Genomic DNA, 27,848 nt, shown 5'->3' on the forward strand with positions numbered 1-27,848 from the left:
ATTATTAAATATACAAAAAATCTACAGGTGCCACATATGCGAAGCCTACTATAAAGGGACGAACATAATTCATTAATTGGAAATTTGGCATAGTCTTGTAACATAGTTAACTACCACTATTACTAGGTGGCGTTCGCAGGGGCATCCACAAAATTGAGCGGAGTCATTATGGTTTCATATATATTGTTATTGACCTTCACGATCGAGCTTCATAATTATTTTAACCTACAATTTTAAGTGACGAGAACATTTGTGTAAAGATAAATATTGGTGTAATTATATTAGATACACGTTGTTTCGTAATACAGGGGAGTAAAAAAACACAGAGATGTAATTTAAGGAATTTTCGGGTACCTGCATTTACATTTTAATATCAAACCCTCAGGGTTAGTTATCAAGTTATTCTAAAACAGGGTGGTACAGTTCTAGCTAGTTATAAACTTGAAATCAACCCTTTACAGTTTTGAATTCTACCTTTTTGGCTACTAATAACTTTATAAGAGGGTTTTATGTAATGGCGAGTATATAAGTGAAACCACGACATGTATTATCGTTACAAAAGTTATATTAACATTAACATATGCATTGATTCAAGCGATAAACCATAACCCATGTGTTACACGTTAATAATTTGTATAATCAATTGGAAGGTGATCGAAGACGAAGATTAAGTCGTCGAGTTTTGGCTAAAATTTGTGTGCTTCCTAGTCGTCCTTTTTGATCCTGACAAGATCGAACTATTTGCTACGTAGCGGCATTTCAAACACATCATGGAATCCACAATTATTCAAGGAAACCAGCGTATGGATAATATGTAAATTTTGTTTAATTGTATGGTTTTCGTTCAAACAAATTTGATCACCTTTTTTTTATAAAAGCTTATATTAAAAATTCAGTTTTTCTCAAGTAAGCCATCAGATAAAACTATCAACTAAGTCACTATTACTGTATTTACAAAGCTGTATGTATTGCATTAATTAAAACGCGTGGATCTGTTCTTGATTTTTGATTGAGTAATACAGTATCTTGAACATAACTAAATCAAACGATCAATAAATAGATCAAATTAAAGCCTATCATTTTCTGATTATTTTGTGTCTAAAACATATAAAAAACATAAACAATACTGAAGCTATCCAATACTCTAATACGAGCAATGTTTGCTTGTATGTATACGTATGCTTGCTTGCTTGTACCAAGATCTCGAAAACGGCTCCGACGATTTTCTTCAAATGTTGTAAATAGTTTATTTTTGGCCTAAATTTGGCCGGTTTTCTGTAGATGTCGTGCTTTGTTTACAATTTGTTTCTTGTTATTTCAGTAATTTAAAACCTCGTTTAACCAAATAATACTATTTAATCATAAACGATAACTCGTTCACTATATTACCGTACAATATTACTATATTACTATCGTTGGCTATATAACTAAACAGTCAGACACAAATAATGAGAAACTAACCCTAAAATAATAGAAACAAATTGAAAACAAAACACGACATCTACAGAAAACCAGACAGAACTAACAATAAAAGTGGCTTCAGCTGTTCCATAAGGATAGTAAGGTATCTGAAATCCTAAAATGCTATGGGAAGGGAGGGAAACAGAGGTCCGCGACGTAGGAAGTGGTGAAGGAAGTTGTAAAGGTGAGCAGTCCGGTGTGTGGGAACTGTTTAAGAGGATTAAATTAAGGTATCTGCAATCTTAAAATTCAATGGGAAGGGAGGGAAACAGGTCCGCGACGTAGGAAGAGGTGAATGAAGTAGTAAAGGCGAGCAGTGTTGAGTCTGGGAACTGGAAACCAATTGTAACAGTTAGATTTATGTATCTGAAATTGAAATACTAAAATGCTATGAGAAGGGATGGAAAAATGTCCAAGACATAGGAAATGGTGAAAGAAGTATTAAATGCTTTTTAGCAGTGTGGAGTGAGGGAAATGTTTGTGGCAATTAGATTAATGTATTTAAAATACTAAAATGCAATGGAAAGAGATGACAACATGTCCACGACGTAGGAAGTAGTAAAGTTTAGCATCGCAGAGTGTGGGAACCGTTTGTGGCAGTTAGATTAATGTATCTGTAATACTTAAATGCTATGAGAAGGGAAGGAAATAGGTCCATGACGTAGGAAATGGTGAAGGAAGTAGTAAAGGAGGAATCACAGAGTGGGGGAATTATTTTCCCCAAGCAAAGCTCGGTCCCCATGTACTTGGATTTATAATCATAGAAAACCCTTATAAAATATAATTTAATTAAATTAAATAAAATTAAATAAACTAAATTAAAAAAATTTAAATTAAATTATTAAATTAAATTAAATGTACGATTCAGTCTAGTGTCGTCATTTGATTATATTATTCGATCCATCCCGTTTCTGTTCTAATATCCGTGAAATATCAGCTATTTCTTGATCTACTTCATTTAAAAGTCCAGCTGATCCTATGGATTTGTTTATGTGTCAAATACTGCTTCCATAAGGAATACCTTGAAATTTTGAGGGCCCGTGGGGCGGATTCCTAACAGATTTGTTTGATGACATATATATGTTGGCACTCACCGATATGGTCTTTATCACCATGCAAAATTTTAAAACGATTGCTTCAGTCGTTTAGGAGGAGTTTGCGTATTACGAAATGCATAAGAGTCGACGTATAAGAGCTTCGCTCGCTCCGCTCAATAATTATCAATTCATTTTCTATGGAGAAAAACGTCCAATTATTTCTAGGGAGCTAACAAAAGATATTATTTTTACCTTTGCCGAAAATAGTTTGGTGTATTTCCCACCTTGAACAATGGGAACCATATATGTTCTTATTAATATGTTCTAATATGTTTTAATATGTTCTTATTAAAATTTAATTGTATGTATGTAAATTGTTGACATCTTATACCATTAAAACAAGATATTAAAACGTAACAGGGTTTTTTATTTCACGATTCTGAATCAACCACTTGACGGATTTTCATCATTTTTGTGTTGAAAGAAAGGTAATTTTGAGAACTAGGGAATGTCGAGGCCATAATTTTAGTTTAGGGTTCCAGTTTTTTTTTATAAAGTTTTAATTTAAGCGATTTTCCCATATAGGGAATAAGCTATTACCGTAGTACTCATGGTAAGACCTGGACCCGGGACCGATTTTTTTTCGTTTTGAGGTCCCTAGGGGCCAAAAACACCATCCGTTCAAATACACACATATATATATATATATATATATGTGTGTGTGTGTGTGTGTCCGTTAGCGCGATAACTCAAGCAAAACTGATCCGATTTTGATGACCATTTCGCGAACCAGCATGATCGGACCATGGGAACGGAGGTTTATGGGGGCTTTTATGGGGTAAAAATGGGTTTTGCCCATTTTTGACACAAAAAACATAAAATTTTGCAATTTCTTTCCAAACTATTTTGTAGAGCTTAAAAAAACAAATAATTTAGTATAATGAAGCGTTATAATGCGCCTAATAGTTACGGAGAAAATTCCAAAAAATTGTAAATTAAAAATTCCCATGTTATTCTTATGGAAAATAAGTAAACTGTTGTAGTTTGCTTATTTAACATATTTTGCCCGAATTTGGAAAATGTTTTTATTTCTTACTAACTATTAACATTTTACATAAAAAAACACTTTTACCCTCCCTGTTGCAGCAAACCTAAGTATGTGTTAAACTGATTCTACTTAAATAGGGAATAAAAGTGATATTTTTAAGGAGACATTTTAGTGTAAATCCACTCAGGCAAATGGAAATTCGCTTAGTCTGCAGGTTTGCTGCGGCGGGGATATTTAAAAAGTCTAGCAGCCGACGCTAACATTCTTAAACTAGCTTTTGGTTTAATACAATTCGCTTAACTTAACAGCTGTAAACATTCAGTGTATTCGACACAAATTCACCATTTGGATGAAAATTAAATAACCTACGTAGGTCGACTTATTTATACTATGTGTAATGCTATAATCATTGATACGTTCATTTTTTCGGTAAGAGGGCAAGAGATTATTTAAATATACATAGAAAAAATCCTAGATGTTCTAATTTATTTTTTTGGGTAATCTTTAAAATCTTTTAGTTTGTTTTAGTGCAATATAAATTGTTTTATCTAACAGCTGGTTGAATATAAAAATATTCTATAGAACTATGAGGTTAGTTTCTTTACTCTGTGATGTGTAATTGATTATAGTAAATAAGTAATTTGATTATATAACCATTGCTGTATACAAATCGAAGCTCACCAGTCTTCAAAGGAATGCTTTTAAAAATATTTTTACTACCATACTTTTATGGAAAGGTTAGGAAATAACAATGATCACATGTTTTGATTCATCTTGGCAGCTTTTTCTTTACAATACATTTTGAACTGCTTAAACTGTTGATATGCTTGAAGGAATAGACATATGACATAACTACGCACTGTATAATACAGTTTTAAAGGACTATACTCAATTCCCGTACGTAGGACGGGTTAAGAGCTCGTTCATATTATAGCTCATCTATATCTATAAGAGAGGAACTATGTATATATGTAAATACGTTATGGACTCCGAAACCGCTTGACAGATTGTAATGAAACTTTCAGGCATTATTAAGCATCTTTCAAGGATGGTTTGTGTGAAGTTTGGCTTGGCACAGATCCGTCAAAAGGGCCCTGCCCCAGAGGGGTTTAAGTGGGCCAATGTAAGACTTTTTGAACTACAATGTTTACAAATAAATATGACAGCTGTTACCAGTTACCAGGCAACTGTTGAGTGAAAATTTAAAAACGTACGTTTTCAGGAAAAGCACTTTACAATTTTTCCCCCCTTTTTTTTCAAAACTTTTATTATTTTTTTATTTCATTAACATTTGAAGTTTTTTAAAATGTCCATGGTAACGCAATATCTTTGGTAGTTTTTTTTTTAAAAAGAGCATCTTTAGTGGAAAAACACAAAATCCTGTCACGACCATAACTGACGTTTAAATGAATATAAAAAAATAGTTAATATTATTTTTTACAACTATGTTTTGCTATAAACTAATTTACATTTATGGCCATTATACAATAAAAAGGTCACTGAGCTTTTGGTATATTTGGTCTTTGTAGAAAAAAATAAAACAACTCAAAAAATTGAAAAAAAGCCAATAGAATGTTTTTAAGTTTGTATAACTCCGAAAAAACTTACCTGAGACCCGAAAAATCGTTATGTTTGTATAGAGGTGTGCTTCGTTTGTGTATAAAACATTGAAATATGACGATATTTTAATTTTTGAAATTTTTATGATAGAAATCATAAACGTGATGGTCAGGGACAAGCGGTACGGTCGTGAATCGTCTGGAATAATCTAAATCTTTCTAAACAATCCTTCAATTATACTGTTAGTTATAATACAAATATGTGTTTCAATTGAACTAAACTGTTCAATTTACAATTATATTAAAGTTATTGTCACGACCAAACACACTACAATCCATAAGGCTGGATTGGTCGTGAAAAAACCCGCGATGGTCGTGAAATTACGTGTTATTTGGCTCTGTTCTGGCGGTAGCCCTGCACCTCATGTTCAAGGATACAAAGTGGACTTCTAGGTTAATCTAGCAATAGAAATATCTTATAAACAAAAATTAACACCATGTCTACTTCATCAAATGACTACGTACGGTCATGGACACACCAAAATTACAAAAAACACAATCTTTCCTTTATTAATCTTGTAATTCCTCCTTTCAACTCGAAACGACCGGCACTACAATCCTGACATACACCTAGTCTCTAAAACCAACTGACTCCATCGACGCCAGGCTTGCCACTGTCGTGATCCAAAGTTGAAAATTTTTCCCAAATGGTCGTGATACCAAATCGAGGGACAGACTTATTTTGTCGTGGTAGTCAGTTTGCAATGACAATAAAATTATAATATGCTCCTTTTTTGTAAGTTTAATAACCATTGATGACATAAAAATATGACTTTATATATTTCGGCATGAGTAATTAGTCTAAAAACAGCGTGAAAGTTGGAAAATGTACCCTAGGGACACGTCATGGTCGTGAATATCGAGACTTTAAAAAAAAACCTAGAACCTATTTAAAACCAAATAAATGTGTGTAACATGTTGCCCCAGTCCCAAAAAATATTAAAACACATAATAATAAACTACAAATCCAGTATCTACAAAGTAAAAGGCCAGGGACATGATAAGGTACGTTTTTAAATTTTCACTCTGTTTTGTAGGTTTGAATAATCACAACATGCTTTGTTAGTTATGATTTGAAATAGTGCCACAATGTTTCCACAGAGTGCAGCACAGAAAACTATTTTACTTTTGGATAAGTACAAATATATTAAACCCCAATCACAGCACACCTGTGCACTCAACAACATTTTCTCCAATGTTAAATATGTATACATAAAAACCTTTATAAAAGTATAATCTATATCTATAAAAGAGGAACTATGTATGTGTGTGTGTGTGCATATATATATGTATATACGTTATGGACTCCGAAACCGCTCGACAGATTGTAATGAAACTTTCAGGCATTATTAAGCATCTTTCAAGGATGGTTCCAGTGAAGTTTGGTGCAGATCTGTCAAAAGGGCTCTGCCCCAGAGGGTTTTAAGTGGGCCAATGTCAGACTTTTTGATCTACAATGTTTACAAATAAATATAATTTAAAAGCAGATGTTTACTTTCACCAACTGTTTTGTAGGTTTGAATAATTAATTACAACATTCTGTATTTAGCATTAGTCATGATTTGAAATAGTGCCACAGTGTTTCTACAGAGTGCAGCACAGAAAACTATTTTACTTTTGAATAACTCCAAATGTATTAAACCCCAATCGGCACACCTGTGCACTTAACAACGTTTTAATTCTCCAATGTTAAATATTAAAACATAAAAACCTTTATCAAAGTATTATAAACAATAAAAGGGATGGCTTTTTAAAATTTATGACCGAGCTAATTTGCAACCAAAAGGTGAGTGAGCGTAGCGAACGAACATCAACCTGGAGGCGAGTTAGCGTAGCGAACGAGCTAACCTGAAAACAAGTGAGCGCAAAGAACGAGCTCCAACCTAAAGGTGAGTGAGCGTAGCGAACGAACTTCAACCGGGACGTAATTGAGCCATGCGAATACTGAAGTTAAACGGGGCAAGGCCCGTGGGTACAGCTAGTAAACAATAAAAGGGATGGAAAATAATAGCTGTTAAGCGCAGCAACGCGTGCCGGGTAACTGCTAGTTTTCTATATTTTTTTCTTCATTCGATTTTTAAAAACTATATTTAAACTAAATTTTATACTGAGTTAGGTAGGTCGGTGTACGCTGGCTATACGGTCTGCAACTAAACCAATATTAGTTTTATTAAGAACTAATAAGCGTGCACAAAAAAGTCATCTGGGTTATTTTTTCATCGGGTTTTTAATATTGAGGTTTCATTACGTTTGCGTTGAAGGGAATTAAGTTTTTTTTTTGTGAAAAGTCAATAGTTAAGTATGAGATAAACAAACTTGTTAAAGTATATGCATGAACAAGCAAACTAAGCCAGTTTACGTATTCCCCATAAGAATAACATAAACATTTCTAATTTGCAGTTTTTGTAATCATCTCCTAATACCCTAAAAACACTTCAATATACTCAATTAGTTTTTGTAAACTCCAAAAGTAACCCCTTAAACTTGTGGCAAATTGAAGGGAAGATACAACTAATAGCCGTAGGTACAACTAGCTGTAGGTACAACTGGTCGTAGGTACAACTAGTCTTATGTACAACTAGTCGTAGGTACAACTAGTCGTAGGTACAACTAGTCGTATGTACAACTAGTTGTGGGTACAACTAGACGTGGATACAACTAGACGTAGGTACAACTAGTAGTTTAAAAACGGCTGTAGCTCGAAAACGGTAAGGTACAACTAGTCGCAGGTACAACTAGACGTAGGTACAACTAGTCGCAGGTACAACTAGTCGTAGATACAACTAATCGTAGGTACAACTAGTCTTAGGTACAACTAGACGCAGACGTGAGATACAAGTAGACAGTGGCGTACCTGACAAGTTGTACCTGTAAGTTTTAAGTTACCCGTTTGGGCAACTTAGTAGTTACAAGGCTCATGAAATCTGAAGGTTGCTGGTGATAAGCAAAATCGAATCTTTTCATTTGGCTATCAATTATCAATGTTAGTCCAAGACCAGTAGTTAATGGTCTGTTTTCCTATTAAAGCTACATTAAAATTTGTTTAACATTTTAAAATCTTTGCAGGCGGGACAAGCTGGGGAGCAACCTGACAGGCTGGAACAATGGTTAACAATCATGCAGACCGCTTACGCCATTCTAAACTCAGAGGAGGACAGACTCAGAGCTGAGCGGGACACAGCCAGAGCTGAGCGGGACAGAGCCAGAGCTGAGCTGGAGGCCACATCTCAGGAATTGACCCAGGTAACACGTAAACTTATGGCAAGCCTCGTCAAAGGCTTGTCTGGAAAGGCCTTTTTATATCAACTTGTGTCAAACTGGTGGCACGCTTCTGAATAAGGCTTACGGGAAAAGCTTGGGGCTAATTCGTAGAAGGCGTATCGCGACAAGCAACGTAGTTGTAATTTTCATCCATCAGTAGTGGCAATATAGCGGTTTAACGTCACTTGGAGCGTTTTTCCCATAAGAACAACATGGTGATCATTTTTTGGCCACCTATTCCAAAAATCCTGATCTTTGTCTAAATATCCCTATATAATTGTCAAACTTTATTTCTTACTTATTCCCCATACATATATTCGATATCAAGCAAAAAAAGCTATTTCTTATATTTATTGACCCTTACAGGTGTAAATGTAAAGTAGTGGCGAACCCACAAAGAGACGCCACTTGGGGCGTTTTTCCCATAAGAACAACATGGTGATCATTTTTTGGCCACCTATTCCAAAAATCCTGATCTTTGTCTAAATATCCCTATATAATTGTCAAACTTTATTTCTTACTTATTCCCCATACATATATTCGATATCAAGCAAAAAAAGCTATTTCTTATATTTATTGACCCTTACAGGTGTAAATGTAAAGTAGTGGCGAACCCACAAAGAGACGCCACTTGGGGCGTTTTTCCCCATAAGAATAATATGGTGAGCTTTTTTGACCACTTTTTTAAAAATCCAGCTCTCGGCCTATACAAGCCTATATAAATGTTCAATACCATTGTACAACTCCATTACTATTTCAAATCCACATCCATTCACATGTATATTCTCAAAATCGAGCGAGGTTTCACTCGCCTACCTCGGTTGTATTTACGTTTACCAAATTTCGCCTCGTCTATTTCAACAATCTCACCTGGCCCGCCTAGTCTTTCAGAATTTGTTACACAATCGTCAATGTACACTTCCCTTATAAACGAATACCAATCTACAACAATAAAAAGGTTTAAATTACCTGTATCCGTCAAGTGATCCTGGTTTGTAGTTAATTGACTACAGCCGTTTCATGTTGTAAAAACACATCTTCAGGTCAAACGTATATACATTGATTTAATCCATGGAATGGTCGTCAAGGTTTAAAGTTCACAAAAATGACACATACACGTACACGAAAACATTAAAACATAAATTGGCCAACACAAAAATATGAAAAACGCGTGATAGGCATCGGACACGTACGGCGCCGCTAGAAGGTAGGTCATGAACATCTAATCAAGATTAAATCTAGCGGCGCCGTACGTGTCCGATGCCTATCACGCGTTTTTCATATTTTTGTGTTGGCCAATTTATGTTTTAATGTTTTCGTGTACGTGTATGTGTCATTTTTGTGAACTTTAAACCTTGACGACCATTCCATGGATTAAATCAATGTATATACGTTTGACCTGAAGATGTGTTTTTACAACATGAAACGGCTGTAGTCAATTAACTACAAACCAGGATCACTTGACGGATACAGGTAATTTAAACCTTTTTATTGTAAAAATCAGTGATCCAGAGGCTATACCATAAAAATGAAATCTACAACAGTTTTACTTGACAGATTGAGATTTGTTTCCAGGAATTTTTGCCGGGGTGGGTCAAAAAAAAGATAATGATTGACTAATCGCCAAAGCGTACGAATTTGTAATCTGGATTTGCCGAAAAAGTGTCTACTCTGCAAGATCGCACCCACTCACACCTTTTAGCTTTCTTCTTGTTAATTGAAACTCTGTTCCAGCATCTGAAAAACCACTTATCGTTCAATTTTATGTTTGAATTACACCTTGGACATTTCGTTTCGTTATTTACAACCCCGTGCTTAGTTAAAAACTTTTAATTTCATTATCATCGAACACAACCGTTTCATAAAAATTTAGGTCACACGCATTGCAAATATCAGCCCCCCTACTAATTTCTAAATCGGCAACAATAATTAAACTTACTTGATAATTAATAAGTTGAAATTGCAGATGTTATTAATCTGGATCTATTTTCTGGGCGCATTTTAGCGTAATAATCCATTGGTTGGTAAGCAAACTACATTACAGCAATTCAGTGACAGTTGACAGTATCAATTTGGCATTGGTGATGCGGTCGTGTTATTATATAGGGTAAAAAATCCTTGCACTTTACGAGAATAAATTACATTTATTGATTGATGATAAATGTTGATTTTAATAATAGTTCATGTAAGTTATTGTTTTTGTGTAATTGTATTTTCGGAACGTCTTAGAAGTCCGTTTGCTTTTAGAAATTGAATCATTTAAAAATGTTATTCCGATTTTCACGTCGTGTGTTGTTTTGATAATTTTGCATTGAATGGTAAACTACGAACAGCTGTTTCCATTCCACAAACCTTCCTCCCCTTTAAGTCTTAGTCGCCACTAGAACTTGGACTCGTCCAAACCACAAATATAATATGTGAATAACTCAAAATAACTGAAGCTTGACATTTATTATATAACTGTACGGCTCTCCGACTGATTGCATTTTTGGGTTCAGCGTTCAAAATACTGTAAGTAGACATATAAAAATTACATCAAATCCCAGTGTAAATACGGTAAATAATTACCCATTAGTTAAGTTAGGGTCCCGTAATGAGTTAATTTTCCGTACTTAGCCAACTTAACTCACGTGTTAATTAGCACCTCGACGGTAGGCTGCTCTACTAAGTCAATCAAAAGACTAGGCTAAACTTAGGCTTACCCTCCCTGGGTTCTTACGGTTCCGCATAGAACTGTCTGCAATATGTTTTTGGATGAGTAAGGATAAAAGTTAGGCCTACTTATTATCAAAATGTATCCAATTCTATATTAACATTGCAATGGTTATTATGGTTATTATAAAATTGGTTATTATAAACCACATGATAAATAATTTAACAATAATAAATAACACAAATGCACTAGTCTATCTGAATTGCAGATAGTTGTTGCTGAATTTACTTATGTTATTGAATTCACAATCGGTCTAATAGTTAACCTAAGCAAAGGACCTGAATTTTCAACAAATTGGATTCATCAACATTGATTAATTAATTATTTTTTTTATTTATTTCTACGGCAAACAGCCACTATAACTTATCATTGTGCAACTTTGATTTAAGTTTACCCAACCATAGAATTTACAGAAGGCTAGGACTTTAGTGTTAGCCTAACTTAAAAAACATTGAGTGACCGTTAAGTTAAGGGTTAAAATTGAATAGAAATGTGTAAGATAATATAAAATACTAATAAATGTTGCAAGTAAAGAATGTGTTTATTATTATTCAACAAAAGTCATCATCACACACAACAACGATCTAAATTATAAAACATATGTTAAATGCAAAGGCAGATGAATGACACTACATCTCCCCTTCCTCATTATACTTTACTCATGTCTTATTGGTGGTCTGATGGTTCTGCTTGATCTTCTTATTCGGCCATCATTGTGGTTTGGCTGCACCATCCTTCCACGGTAGACATCATCAGAATCATCATTCTCTTTTCTTGGTAGGGGAATGAGATGTCATCTGTTTCGTCTTACATCATTCCCATTACTCAATGATACTATGTAGGATCGAGGTAGATTGGTTGTAGTTCTTATCGTTCCTTTCGCACTTATATCCTTAACCCAGACCCTCTCTCCTACTGCTAAAGGTGGAAGTTCTTTGACGCCTCTTCTATTGTCAAAGTTTTTCTTGACTCGGTCTCTTATTTTCTTGTCACAGTTTTGAAAGGATTCTATTTCATCTTTTCCAACCACTTGAAAGTCGTTGAGAGAAGGTAAAGTTGTTCTTAGTTTTCTACCATACAGCAGCTCTGCAGGTGATAACCCCGATTCCAATTTGGTGGTCCTGTAAGCTAATAGACCAAGATTGGGATCCGGACACTTTAGTAGAATCCTCTTGGCTATAGATACAGCGTTTTCAGCTTCTCCATTCGATTGAGGAAAGTGTGGACTACTAGTTACACCTTTAACTCCGTACTCTTTTGCAAATTGTTTAAACTCGTCTGAAGTAAACTGAGTATCTCCATCTGTACGAATCTCTAGAGGGATCCCGTGTCGTGCAAAGACGTTTTTCATCCTTCCAATAATTGATGCTGAAGTCAAAGTATTGAGTTCGATGAGCTCTAAAAAGCGTGAGAAATAATCCTGTATTACCAAATACAATTTTTTGTTACATTTCAAAATATCTGCACATAAATGGATCCAAGGCTCTTGAGGAAGCTGCGTAGACATCAGAGGCTCCTTTCGCTGTAGTCTATGCTCAATACAGGTTGGATAATTTTCCACTGCAGTACTAATTTCTGTTGAGCAGCCTGGCCACCAAACAGATTCTTGAGCACTCCACCGACATTTCACTATACCTAAATGTCCCTCATGTAATCTTTGTAGTGTATTTTGAATTAATAAAATCTTCAAGACATTAAAAAATTATTTATTAACTTCCAAATTATAAATCTTGATACACTGATTTCCTTTTTGTTCAAAAAGTTAACTTTTATTAATATCATGCTCTGCTCAAATTTGAGTTTTAAAATTTACTTTTCTTGACACAACTTAAGTTATTTCTTGAATTTGAATTATTATAAATTAGTTTCATGAGCCCTAAAAAAAAATACAATGACATTAGAATTCTAGAATTAACAATGAAATAACCTGAAATTGAGTAGATAAAACATACATAAATTAAAAAATTAAAACGATTAAAATCAAACAAACTTACCCAATTTGGGGTACCAGAAGCTAACATGTAAATTGAACTGAACTAAACCCGACTGAGGAAGAACCTTGCACCACGTGCTCTCTTATATACTTCCCCCTCCCCCAATGACGTCTCATCTACTTTACATGAATTATTCTGAACTGACTTGTATCCTTTAAATTATTTGAGCAGAGTTGTAAGACTATTTTCTTTAATAATATCACAAAATTCGAATTTTATTTCAATAATTCATAAACAAAAATATAAACCTAATAAAAATGCTACAAAATTCCCCTGACTAAAATTTTTTGTTGGCTAAGAAATAAAATTTATTTATACTTCTTTACTAAATTCAAACAAAAGAGTCTACTTCAAATTGTCTATTTTATCTTGTTACTATGTTTTGGTCCCATCACTTTGGCGTAGAACCCAACAGGTGAGCTCCCTTTTGGCATTTATTTGACTGGGAAGCATGACTGGACCTCCGGTGTATTGAGGAAGGTCAGGGATGCTGATCGGCTCATCCACTCTCATTGGCTAGTGTGTCTGCCCCGTCTACCATGTAGGTGGACCACATTCGACTTCCACACCATATTCTCGTACAGCTCATAAAACAGTTTTAGACCAAGTATAAATAATAGGCATTGTAAAAATAAACAAGTTCCTTTACACCTTTTAACATTTTCAGATGAATAATTGATTAAAATACAATTTAAGAGAATACAATCTTAATATGGTAATTAATACCTATAAAACATTTATTTTCCATTTTCCACATTCTCATCTCAAGTACGTCAGTGTTTTGTGGCTGTCTTCACACTTCGAGAGTGTATGTCAAGTGCTAAAGTTTGTGTATGTATGTTTTCGTGAATCAAAGTGTGTGCGTAAGTGCGTGTGAGTACGTGTGTAAGTGCGGGTGTAGGCCTTCTGGACATACGATAATCCTATTAGCGACGCTCGGCTGACCTGTCAGGGCTAGCCGTCCCTGCGTTGGGGTTGAAGATGAATAAGCGTAGGACAGTGGAGGGGGTGAGACGCCAATGTAGGGGAAGTCAGTGTGAGGTGTAGAGAGTGAAAGTGATGTAGGGTGAAGAGAAGGAAAGAGGTAAAAATTCAGCCATAAGGATCGAACTGATCAACAACTCATCCCATTACATTGTGATCCAATGGTGTTTATAATTTTTTACGTGTTCAGTGGCGTCATTCGCCTATTAGGCCTGATGATTGGAGTGTTCAATCTAAATCAATAACCACTTACCTCAATTTATGTAGGTAAAATGTATCCTAATATCCACTGTAAAAGGCAAAAAGAACTGTTGCGGAGGACCTTTGCGGTGATATTTAATTACCGTATTGTGAGTTAACAGTATATTGTGAAAATAGCCTAAAAATGTATCAATAGTGTTTTTAGACCTCTCTGTAGTACTTACATTCTGTGCTTTAAGTAAACTGTTGATTGTTTATGAACAAATTATGGTCAAATTTGAAAAAGAAGTATTTAATTAATACTAAACTATTAGTATTTCACCTAAATAAAACACTTTATTACCTTCCCTGTAGCAGCAAACCTAAGTACTCGTAAACTAATGTTATTTGAATAGGGAATAAATATGAGACATTCTTAAGTAGATATTGTAGTGAAAATTCAATCTTGCAAATCTAAATTACTTTACAGGTTTACTGTGGCGGGGCTATTTATAAATTATATAGTTGCTGTTAATGGAAAACTCGCTTTTCTTAATAAAAAGATGGTAGATTGTCCATTGTGGCCTTTAACTTTAATGGACAAGTTATATAATGTAACGTTCAAATCTATAAGTATAAAAGAGGATGTTTGTATGTGTGTAAATTAAGTATGGAAACAAATCTGTATTTTTTAAACCAAAATAGATAGAAATATTGGGTTTGTGGCATTGACTGTTAACCAAGGTTCCGCAATTTTTTGCATCAGAAAAAAATTTTCACCCCCTCAGGGGGGGGTAGGGGTAGGGGGTAACTTATTTTTTTTAAATAGCAACCCCTATTGAGTGACCTCTCATTTTGAAGGGTTTGTCAAAAGAAATACAATGCCGTAAACCCGAGGTCGATATCTTACCCCTAACCAGAATGGCGGCCATTTTAAATTTCGAGATGGGCAAACGAAATCCAGTGTGGATACCCATAATTTACCTTTTAAATGGGTTACATTGGGTAAGCCGAACTCCAGATACCATTATTAGATTGAAAAGTGGATGTTTTTATCGTATTCAAAATTTTGCCCCAGCCCCCAAAATAGGGGATTTTGGGGGCAGCCCCAAATTTTTAAACGCAACCCCCTATTGAGTGACCCCTCGTTTTGAAGGGTTTGTCAAGACAAAAGCAGTGGCACAAATCGTAGGTCGATATGTCATCCCTAGACGAAATGGCAGGCATTCAACATATTTAATTGGTGAAATGGGCGCTTTTTTACCCAATCAAGTTTTTGAATGCCTGCCATTTCGTCTAGGGATGACATATCGACCTAAGATTTGTGCCACTGCTTTTGTCTTGACAAACCCTTCAAAACGAGGGGTCACTCAATAGGGGGTTGCGTTTAAAAATTTGGGGCTGCCCCCAAAATCCCCTATTTTGGGGGCTGGGGCAAAATTTTGAATACGATAAAAACATCCACTTTTCAATCTAATAATGGTATCTGGAGTTCGGCTTACCCAATGTAACCCATTTAAAAGGTAAATTATGGGTATCCACACTGGATTTCGTTTGCCCATCTCGAAATTTAAAATGGCCGCCATTCTGGTTAGGGGTAAGATATCGACCTCGGGTTTACGGCATTGTATTTCTTTTGACAAACCCTTCAAAATGAGAGGTCACTCAATAGGGGTTGCTATTTAAAAAAATTAAGTTACCCCCTACCCCTACCCCCCCTGAGGGGGTGAAAAATTTTTTCTGATGCAAAAAATTGCGGAACCTTGGTTAAAAGTCAATGCCACAAACCCAATATTTCTATCTATTTTGGTTTAAAAAATACAGATTTGTTTCCATACTTAATTTACACACTGTATATATTTGGCAGTGATAAACTCAGACACCGCTGAACCGATTGCCACGAAACTTGGTACATACGTGTAGAATTTCATGGAATAGGTTTATACACCATCAATTTCGTGATCCGTCCAATAGGCTCCGCGCCAGTGGCTCTGGAGTTTCCCATGTTAACCTTATGAGAAATGGAATTAATGAATCTTAACAGCTGTTTCAATTAAACAAGTTGGTTCTGTTCTATGATGTTCAATAGCATTAAAGTTACAAGGATCACCAACAGGGTGCAGCACTATTATTTCTTTTACATTTATGACAACAGCTAATTTGCAACCAAAAGGTGAGTGAGCATAGCGAACGAACTTCAACCTGGAGGCGAGTTAGCGTAGTGAACGAGCTAACGTGAAGGCAAGTGAGCGTAGCGAACGAGCTAACCTGAAGGCAAGTGAGCGCAGCGAACGAGCTCCAACCTAAAGGTGAGTGAGCGTAGCGAACGAGCTCCAACCGAAATGTGAGTGAGCGTAGCGAACGAACTTCAACCAGGATGTGATTAAGCCATGCGAACGAGATCATCTTGAAAATTAAGAAGTTAAACGGGGCAAAGCCCGCGGGTTACAGCTAGTCAAATATAAATGTCGAGATATGAAAAAACAAACAGTATTATACCTAAACAGAATAACCGTATTTATTTGTTTAACAAAAATAATAATCGATATATTTATAGCTGGAGGATACAATATCTGCCAAACATTATTTTGTAAATAAAGTAAATACTTACAATTATATACAAATCGAGTAGAAAAATACACGTATAAAAATATATATATATATATAATTGGAGCATACATTTATATTTTTGCCGTTTAAACAGTCTTTTATTACTTTAGCTACTTCAGATGGTGTAAACAATTTTATTAACTAGGTGTGCAATGCAGTTGTATGCTTGCAATATTGAGCGGAGCTAGCATATTAATCCAATACTTTTCTAAAGTCAATTTTACATCTGTTCCTCGCAAATGAGATTAAATACTTGCAGATCGAATGTCAATGGTATATTTGGTTCACTTAAATGGACTGTCTATTTGCAGTATTCTAAGTCTAATAAATTATTAATTAAGTTAATATAAGTCTGGTTCACGCAAATAAATTGTCTAATTGCAGAAACCAAAGCATATGTTTCATCTGGTTCTCATAAATGTCTAATTACAGTATCCAATGTCAATGATGCATTTGGTTCGGATAAATAAAATGCCTATTTGCATTATCCAAAGTCAATGGTACGCCATTGACGGTTTACATAAATGGAATGTCTATTCGCAGTATTCCAAGTTAATTATACGAATTGTTTACTTGCGGTATCCAAAGTCAATAATACGCCAGGTTCACGTAAACGAATTGTTTACTTGGAGTATCCAAAGCAGTGGTTCATTTGATTCACATAAATGGAGTGTCTATTTGCAGTATCCAAAGTCAATGGTACGCCTGGTTCACGTCAATGGAATGTCTACTTGCAGTATCCAAACTCAATTGTACGTAGGCCTAGATTTGGTTCACATAAATGGAATGGCTATTTCGATTATTTAAAGTCAATGGTGCATCAGCCTTATTCCGCCGACCATAATTATTGGTATTTCATTTTGTAGTAAATTATACTCTATGATATTAATCCGATTGTTCTTCCCTTTTTCTCTGTACGGTATTTGGTATTTGTAATATGCTATTTAGATGATTCGTTGACTAACATATGTTGCGACTCTTGTTTACCTTTTTATTGTTATCTCGCAAATCATGGCAACCAATTAACCCATAAGGCCCATGTTAAATTTCCAACAGTTTGAATTCACGTAGAGAAAAGCCCTGTAGTCCGATTTGTACCATTTCAGATTTATACCTTCCCATGGTCGGTTACTATGATTGTGCTAAATTTTGTGCAGATCGCTTCAGCCGTTCAGGAGAAGTATTTGTAAAACAAAAGCAGGAGTGTAGTATAAGAGCTTCGCTCCGCTCCGCTCAATTTGTATAAACAAATCTTTCAATAAGTCTTAATTTACGACTCAACTAAATAAACTATAACATAAATATCACATATATATACTGGAATATCTAAGAAATAGCAAATGAAACCCTTGTACGCTAATCACTCATATTTCCTTTACCTTTCCTATTACTAAACACTGATTCCCTCCATCTCATTATTTGTTAACGGAAGTCCATTAAAATACTTTAAGTCGAATTGTTGTAATGTCAACCCTTCTGGGAACGTCAGCCGTCCGGTGTCGCTGGGGGCAACAAACTCGATCTTCTGTCTCGCTCAACCCCCACTCTAGCGCTTGCTACCCCTCAACTGCCAGGAAAGGCCATAAATCAGGCGATTAGCTTCAACAATACCCTGGTAGGATTATGTCACGAGTTCCGTCTCCCGTTTTAAATGATTTAAATGTTCCTCTAATGTTTGACTGTAAATAATTAAATCATCCACAAAGTTAAGTATAAACTTAAATTTCTCTTCTTTGAAGATAGAATTCCGCTACCAGAATGAAGTCCAAAAGGCAAACGATTCCACTCATACAGTTCATAGTTAGTTGAGAAGGCCGTAATATGTTTACTATCTTCCGCTATTTTTATCTGATGAAAACTTTGTGTCAGATCTAGCACAGTAAAATATTCAGAATCCCTTAGATAGTGGTATAATTCATGAAGATCACCGATAGGATAATTAACTTGTTCTATTTTCTTATTCAACGTACTGTAATTTATTACCAACCTATGTTTGTCTGAGTTAGGCTTCTTAATAACAAAACTAGGACTGGCATAGCTTGATAGACTGGGTCTTATTATATCTTGTTTTAATAAGTCATCAATAATATCCTTGACAATTTTATTCTTAGGAGGACTTAATGGGTAACTTTTCTGTTTAACAGGGTTATTGTCTTTCAACTTTAAACTAACTTCAAAGTTAATAGCTTCACCTATCTTGTTAGTAAAAACAGTTAGATTATCTTGTATTAGTTTCCTTATCTCGGGGCCTGCTTGATTACAGCCGACAACACCTTCCTTGTTTACATTTGCACTGATTATTGTAGGGTTATGACTCAACTCAATGTTAAAATCTGGACTGAATTTAAAATAACAACTGTCTGCACTTAGATCCAAAACTAAATTTGATTTCTTGATAAAGTCAGATCCTAATATTACTCTCCAAGCTAAACTTCTTACAATTAAAAATCTTACTTTCCAGGAAAAATTATGTATCTTTACAATTAGCTTACATTCTCCAATTATAGCAATATTGTCATTTATTGCTGACTTGCAGTTAACATTAACTTCCTTTGCTTCTTTAACTAAGTTACATTTGGACATTTTCCTGTACATATCTTCACTTATTAAACTGACACTACTTCCTGAATCTAAGAGGACATTTTCATTTATTTTATTTCCAAACATTACTTTAAGAGTGGGTAGCATAGGTTTTCCTATCTTAGATTTTAATCTTGTTTGTTGTACTGATCCGGAGTGATAATTTATTCTTCTACTGTACGAGTTAAATTTCCTTACTTCTTTATTATTTATCCTTTTCTGAACTTTACTTCTACTAGAGAAATTTGCACTATTTATCCGGGAAAAACCTACTGTATTATAGTGGTTTATGGTTTTTCCCCAGTTGACCCGTTTTTTGGAGAGGTAGGGGATTCTTTGGCACGATAGTTAGGGGTGTAATTGTTTTGTCTCTTAAAACAATTGCGAGCAATGTGTCCGAGTCGGTTACAATTGTAACACTTGGGAGGTGTTCTTGGAACATTGTTAAACATCCGGTTGTGTTGTGACATAGGGTGCACTCTAATTGAACGTCTACAATCATCCTCATAGGCGACATTTTGAGCGTGAATACAAAGTTGGTCTAAATCTTCAAAAGTTGAGGGCATTTGATAAAATACTAACTTATACTAAAATTAATTACTAAAATACTAAAATTACTAACTCTTGTTTCGGGATTCATTCCGATTGTAATCAATTCTACTAACTCCCGTTCAGAGTATGCATAGTTCAATAGTTTAGCATTTTCTTTGACAGCTAAAATATAAAAATTTAATGCTTCATTTACTCTTTGGGGTCTGTTAACTAAATTTCGTTTCAGACTCTCTCTGAGACCTACAGGTACAAAATAACTTAACAAGTTTTGATGTAAAGCAGTTAAGCTTAACTTCAATCGTTTACATTCCAATATCTTGATATGCAAAGGCCCTGTAGTGTATACACTATTACACAGGTTATAACCTAAACATAAATCCACGATTTGCTCATCTGACAGTTCGGTTTCATCTTTTAGCTTTAATATGTTTCTGATAAAGCCTAACAACTTATTAACATCCAAACCATCACAAACTTGAAAGTTTTGTAAGTGAATTTGAATTGGATTTGGTAGCTTATAGCAAAACTACATTTTTGGTCTTCTTGTACATTAAAGCTAGATTGTGTTACTTTTTCTACACATTTTAATTTTTCTGAGAAAACATTTTCAAGCTCCTCCTCTTCTAAAATACTCTCACTTAGCTTACGTTCTACTGTAGCTTTTTCATTTGCATCAAAGTTAAGTTTATTAAACGATTCTTTTACTGACTTTAACTTCTCAATCAACATGTCCACTTTAGTTTTTTCATCCTCGCCCAACTTAAACTGACTTAAGTTCTTTACTCTGCATTCATAGTGGTTAATTTTTATTTCTGCTCTAATAAAACTATTAATATCGCTACTATCTTTAAGATCCACAATTTTATCATCCAAACTTTGCAAACTATTATTTAAAGTTTGAATTTCCTCTACAACAACTAACTTTTTTGAAAGATTATGAGCGTTAGGCATTACTTTAATTTTTATTCCAGCTCTTAATAATTTTCTTAACTCTGACACACTTTCATTGGAATCAAACTCAATTCCTCTCACTAATAATTCATATTGAAGTTCTTGTTTTACTAAAAATTCTACTTTTAATGCCATTTTTAGTTTCTTCAATAACACATTTTAAATCAAATGAAAGAAATTATATTTCAGACTTGTCATCAAACTTGAGTTAAGCAGAGTCCAGCAGAGTTGCGCATTTTGTAGTGTATTTTGAATTAATAAAATCTTCAAGACATTAAACATGTAAATTGAACTGAACTAAACCCGACTGAGGAAGAACCTTGCACCACGTGCTCTCTTATTATATACTTTCCCCTCCCCCAATGACGTCTCATCTACTTTACATGAATTATTCTGAACTGACTTGTATCCTTTAAATTATTTGAGCAGAGTTGTAAGACTATTTTCTTTAATAATATCACAAAATTCGAATTTTATTTCAATAATTCATAAACAAAAATATAAACCTAATAAAAATGCTACATCTTGATAAGGTTTCTTTTCTTAAGGCCTTTGGGATGAACATCCTTCCCTTAACAATTAATCCATCTTCCAAAGCCAATTCATTGCGATACTTCCAGATACCGAATTTTTCCGCCATGTATTCTCTTGGATGCATTTTAAGAGCTCTTGTCCTTCCGGGTCTTCATGTTGGGCATTCTTAATTTCCAACAGCCGTTTATCAGAACAAGGCAATGCATCAATTATGCTTCTTACAAACATTTCTTCCTCCAGAATCTCGATGACCTCATTCTCCCGATCCATTAGCGAAATTTCAGGGCTTCTCGATAGTAAATCTGCAGTTACATTTTCTTTCCCAGGGATGTGAACAACTTCATAATCAAAATTTTGCAATCTCATACGAAACCGTTGCAGCCGAGAAGACAGATCAGAGATCGGCTTTAAACCCATTATCTCAATCAGTGGTTTATGATCTGTGTAAAGCTGAAACTTTTTACCAAGAATAAAGCTAGAAAATCTTTCGCAAGCCCAAGTTAAGCTGAGAGCTTCTTTTTCAATGGTAGCATATCTTGACTCTGTTTCTGTTAATGTCCTCGATGCAAATGCTAATGGACGCCAATCATTTCCATCCTACTGCTCAATCACTGCCCCTAAACCATAAGATGACGAATCTGTTATTACACGGGTTTTCGCTTATCTGTTGTAGTTGGCCAATACAGTATCATTAGCTACAACGTTTTTCAATTCCTTAAAAGCTTGTTCTTGAGGCTCATCCCAAGTCCATTCAACTCCTTTTTAAGAAGACTTCTGATTGGTGCTGTTTTTTCAGCTAGATGAGGAACGAACTTCATCAATTGGTTTATCATTTCCAAAAACTGTCGAACCTCCGTTATACTCTGGGGGCTTTTCATGGCCAGAATAGCTTTAGTCTTCTCTGGGTCAATACTGACTCCCTGTGATGAGACGACGTGTCCGAGGAAAATCACACTTTTTACTCCAAACTTACATTTGTTTTTGTATAACGTGATACCATTTTCTGAGAGTCTCTTTAGTACCCTACCAGTTTGACTATGTTGTCATGTTCTGCTTCTGTCTTCCCCATTATCAGGATATCATTCGCTTGATTCACTACACCTGGGATATCTGAAAGCCTGCTTTTCCTCAGCCTCTATCGCAATTCACAGCTAGACTGTTGACTACGGACAGAAACGCCTTCGTCAGCTTCGTCTAAATACAGAAATCACCGGATGCCGCCATATTGCCACTGGGCGCTGCCATATGTTCGGGTCATGCGACAGCAGCGCTGCAATACAGACAGGTCTCGAACCAACTAAACCAAGCGCAGCTGCCGAAAGAGGTCTATGGTATTTCTTTTGTCTATGGATAGGTCTATTATATGTTGTCCATTTAAACTCAACCAAGGAGTAAGTTCTGTTTAGCATTTCCTCTAATAACATTCAAGTTTTTTTAGAGGCATTTAAATTAAATTTGCTTTGAGTAAAAATGAAACTACTGATTTAGTTAAGATAGCTGCATTTAGAGCACAATGTCATTAGACTTCTGATAAAGAGTCTGATATTGCACTACCTTACCTTAAAAAGCTACCTTACGGTTAGTTTGTAGGCATTTGACAAAAATATTTTTTAAGTAAAATACCTTTTCAAAACCCATACATTTCTTAAAATGATTGTATTCTACTATGAAATGGACAGTTTTCATAAACACATATTTATTTATTGCTTAGAGCTTTATTTTGGGTTTTAGTTAGTAATTAGTTACTTTTATTTTCAAACAGAATCCAACACATTTATCTCTAATTAGCTTACAGTCCGAAGTCTATTTTTAAACCTATCATTCTCTAATTGGCAAAATAAAAATTTTTGTTGGCCAAACACAATTAAATTTTTTACATACATTACTATAAAACATAAACATAATGTGCTTAATTTTGATCTGAGCTATATTTTTGATGATTTAATAATTTGTTTTATGGAACAAAATATATCTGTTCCAGTTTCTAAGTTCTAATAAAAGGCCTGTGATAAGTTTAAACAGAAGGCCTTTTACAAGTTTGAATAAAAGGTCTGTGATGAGTTTGACCAGAAGACCTGTGACAAGTTTAAACGTTTAAACAGAAGGATTGTGTAAAGTTTTAACAGAAGGCTTGTGGCTGGCTAGTTTAACCAGAAGGCCTTTGACAAGCTTGTACAGAAGGCCTGTGACAAGTTTAATCAGAAGGCTTGTGGCAAGCTTGTCTGGAGGGAACTAGTAGGTTTGCTACAAGCTTGCCAAAAAGTGTTCAAGCTTGCCGTTACACACTTGTAGCAAGTTTAAAGGTTTGACAGAATAAGTTTGTGACAAACCTTTCTCAAGCTTTTTTTGTTACCTTGGGATCGAGGTGCGTCAGGACCTGGCTTCACAAGAGGCAGTTACCAAACTATCAGGACAAGGATATCTCAAGCCAGTAGTTCAAATAGGAAAAACGCAAGTTACTTTTGGAACTTTTTTCCAATAAGAATAACATAGTTTAAGCTACTTTTTTTTAAATCCTGCTCACTGCCTATTAGACCCCTATACAAATGTCCACTTCCATAAATATTTCCAATCCCCATCCATTCCCACATATTTTCTTAATCAAGGACTTGACTGTGGAAGATTTTCACCAGATTTCATACCAAGTTGGTTCGAAATATTGAAAGATATAGTGTTGCTGGAATTACTTTAAGTGGCATGAAACTCATAGTCTCGAGACCTCTGGTGATTTAATAGCAAAATATTGGATTTTTCTGTAGTCTGTAATTAAAATATTTTTGAAAAATTTAAAAAAATATATTTTTCTACCAAACTATTCTAGGGGTCTTGAAACATGTATTATTTCAGGAGAATATTTCGTGCCAAAATGATATTTATTTTACATTTCGTGGGGACTTAGAATCACTACTTATCACTTATAAGAACACATGTTTATTATAACGTGAAACAACATATCCGGTCTTTTTGACAGTTTTGTGATTTTTTACCTTTTTCAATGGTTTAAATATATATATTAAGGAATAAAAAGTTGAACGAACATTTAAATGAGTAAATACAGTTTATTTAGGATTACCTAAGAAGATAGTATAAGAAGAAGAAGGCCTAGATAATACATGTTTTAAAACCCCTAGAATAGTTAAGTTGAAAAATCTTTTAAGTCTAAACCACAAAAAGTATAGGAGTATAGAAGAAGTATAGAAGAAGTATAGGCAGTGAGCAGGATTTTTAAAAAGTGGCTTCATGATCTATCAATTTAATTCTCATGGGAAAAACGCCAAAAGTGACTTCCCTTAGTCCTATTCTACCTACTGGTTTTAGATACGGAAAAACAGTTAAAATTTATGCATCCTTCAAGGGTTCCAACTTTTGGTCAAAACAATAAAACAGGGGAAAACATTTAACGTTGACAATTTTATATGAGTATCATTTGTTAAATAAATTTGTTGTGATAAACTGATTTTAACAGTAGAATTACACAACAACTTAAAACAAACAAACACTACAATAATGAGAACTAGTGTACACGTTGCTCGAAATCGAGCAATTGCAAAGAAGTAGTTATTTAAAAACAAATAAAAGTCATCATAATTTCGGATGATTTTAAAAGACTCAACTCATAGATTACGTACCTAACAGTTCTATATAATCAACATTTCTTGTAAATATTTTATCATTTTTTAATAGCTGATCTGGTTTTTTAAATGTTTCCAACTTATAGCCGTATTAGGTTGTCCATGTTGATCTTCGTCAATCATAATGTAGTCTGCATGGTACCACCCATTGTCACCAGTACGTTTGCAAATTTCAGTCAATTTTTTATAGCGATAATATTTTCTTTACATGACTAAGAACTACCCTACTACCTGATTTTCTGCTTAACCTCTCTGTCGCAATTTTATTTGCATCAATTGGCATTCATTTGGCTGTTTACTGTTATATCGTAAATTATATTTACCTGAAAAAATGCAGAATTGAAAGGCCCAATGTCGTTCAGATGGTTTTTTATTTCCCTTAAATGGGAATAATGCGAATCCTTCAATGAAAGTGTTATTAAGGTTTCTTGGATGTAGTCACATTCTTTTAAAATCACCTGACTTTAATGAAAACATATATTTAAATATTAATGTCCTTGCCGTAGGCCTACCAGTTTAATTCAGACTTAAAGGGCTTCTTTTGCCAATCATCATAAAGAAACGTCCATGTTTCCTACAAAATAGTAGCACTTCGGCTAGCATCCTTGTTCATTGTTTGTGGGAATCTTCATATTGTAGCTGTAGGTGTTCTTCATTATTTAGGTTGATAACGATAGTAATTGTTTAAAAATCTATTTCTTCTACTTGGTAGCGTTCTATGACTTTGCTATGTTTCCATGGTTAACAAATCGGTTCTTTCAATAATTTTTCAAGAAATACAGTACTATGTCAATTCATTTTTCTTATTTGGTAAAATATATCAAATTGTCCAGGATTTCTCGATTTTTTACATTGTAATATGTACGAATGAGTAAATGTAGGCTACCCAATGCGTTTCATTGAATCGAAAAATAAATAACAGCAATTAAACTATACGTGATCAAAATGTAAACAATTATGTTCTTCATAATAAGAATAACATGGGAATTTTAACAGCCACCGGGGGAAAGCCCAAGGGGCTTTAAAAAATGTAAGGTCAGTTTGCAAATCTATGTGACACGCTCTTTCCAATGAGACGTCAATGGATAAAATCGGTTAAGAAATGGCGGAGAAGTTTAACCGACAAAGTTTCATGTAGCGTAATAATTATATAGATTACTGATTATACAGCTGATGCATGACTGAGTTAATCATTTTAGCGAATTTCCCATATAGGGAATAAGCTATTACCGTAGTACTCATGGTAAGACCTGGACCCGGGACCGATTTACTTTTTCGTTTTGAGGTCCCTAGAGACCAAAAACACCATCCGTTCAAATTCATACATATGAATTTGATCGGATGGTATATATATATAAATATATATATATATATATAAATATATAAATATTTATATATATAAATATACATATATATATTTATTTATATATATATGTGTCCGTTAGCGTGATAACTCTAGCAAAAATCATCCGATTTTGATGAAATTTGGTATAAACGTGTAAACCTACGTTTATTCGAACGAGTTCGCGAGCCAGCATGATCGGACTATGGGAACAGGGGTTTATGGGGGGTTTTATGGGGCAAAAATTGGTTTTTGCCATTTTTGACCCTAAAAACTTAAAATTTAGCATTTTCTTTCCAAACCATTTTGTAGAGCTTAAAAAAAACAAATAATTTAGTATATTGAAGCGTTATTATAGTTCTAACGGTTACGGAGAAAATGCCAAAAAACAGTAAATTTAAAATTCCCATGTTATTCTTATGGAGAATAAGTAAACTGTTGTAGTTTGCTTGTTTATGATCATATTTTGATCAAATTTGGAAAATGCATTTATTTCATACTAAACTAACATTTTACAAAAAAAAAACACCTTTTTACCCTCCCTGTTGCAGCAAACCTAAGTACTCGTTAAACTAATGTTATTTAAATAGGGAAAAGGTGTGATATTTTTTTAAGGAGACATTTTAGTGTAAATCCAATCAGGCAAATGGAAATTCGCTTAGTCTGCAGGTTTGCTGTGGTGGGGGTATTCTAATCTCAACACTTCCCCTTAAATATGACACTTGACTCAAACAAGAAAACTGCTGCTCATGTATCTTTACTTACCTACATCACATCTTCTAGTATTCTCTTGAGCCACACTGCTTCCCCTACAGCCAAACTCTTAGCAATCAACTCAGATTCTGTAGTTGACAAAGGTACACATTTACACCTCCAACTTCTCGCTCCTTCATTCTCATTTCAACGGTACACAGTCTCTCTCTCAGTAATGACAGTGTCCTCTGATCCGGGTGTAGGCACACTTTCCAGGCTGTAATCCTCTTAATCACGGTCGGTTGACCTGTCAGTTCTAGCATAGATAAAAGGAGTATTCTAGGTTTGTGTTGTGCATAGCCGAACTGTTCGCGGCAGATTGTTAGCTCTATCACCGTCGCTGTCAAGTTTGTAGGTTAAATTTAAATTTAATTTAACTATTATAACCTAACCAAACTATCCAAACTTGCAGATGATGAAAAATCAAATACAGGTTTACTAATAAAAAAATATTTCTGTCTATAAAATAAATTTACAAATGCCTAAAATTTAATTTTATATTTTTTTAATTATAAAATTAAACTATCATAACCTAACCAAACCAACCAAACTTGCTGATGATGAAAAAATAGAATAGCCTAAGTTAAAGGTTTACTA

The 27,848-nt window shown here is 34.5% G+C and overlaps 1 protein-coding gene across 1 annotated transcript in view; it reads left to right on the forward strand.

The window, feature by feature from the left end:
* The first annotated feature begins 4,594 nt into the window (after positions 1 to 4,594).
* LOC129005967 (uncharacterized) overlaps positions 4,595 to 27,848 on the forward strand; it is an 82,053-nt gene continuing 58,799 nt past the window's right edge. Inside the window, exons 1-2 of the mRNA XM_054435044.1 lie at positions 4,595 to 4,669; positions 8,232 to 8,408. Coding sequence (XP_054291019.1) covers positions 4,595 to 4,669; positions 8,232 to 8,408 — 252 coding nt within the window. The remainder of the gene's footprint in view (positions 4,670 to 8,231; positions 8,409 to 27,848) is intronic.

Source organism: Macrosteles quadrilineatus, unplaced genomic scaffold, assembly GCF_028750875.1.
Source record: "Macrosteles quadrilineatus isolate MER2022 unplaced genomic scaffold, UCM_ALF_1.0 Scaffold_48__1_contigs__length_938360, whole genome shotgun sequence".
In the NCBI taxonomy this organism is placed as follows: Eukaryota; Metazoa; Arthropoda; class Insecta; order Hemiptera; family Cicadellidae; genus Macrosteles; species Macrosteles quadrilineatus.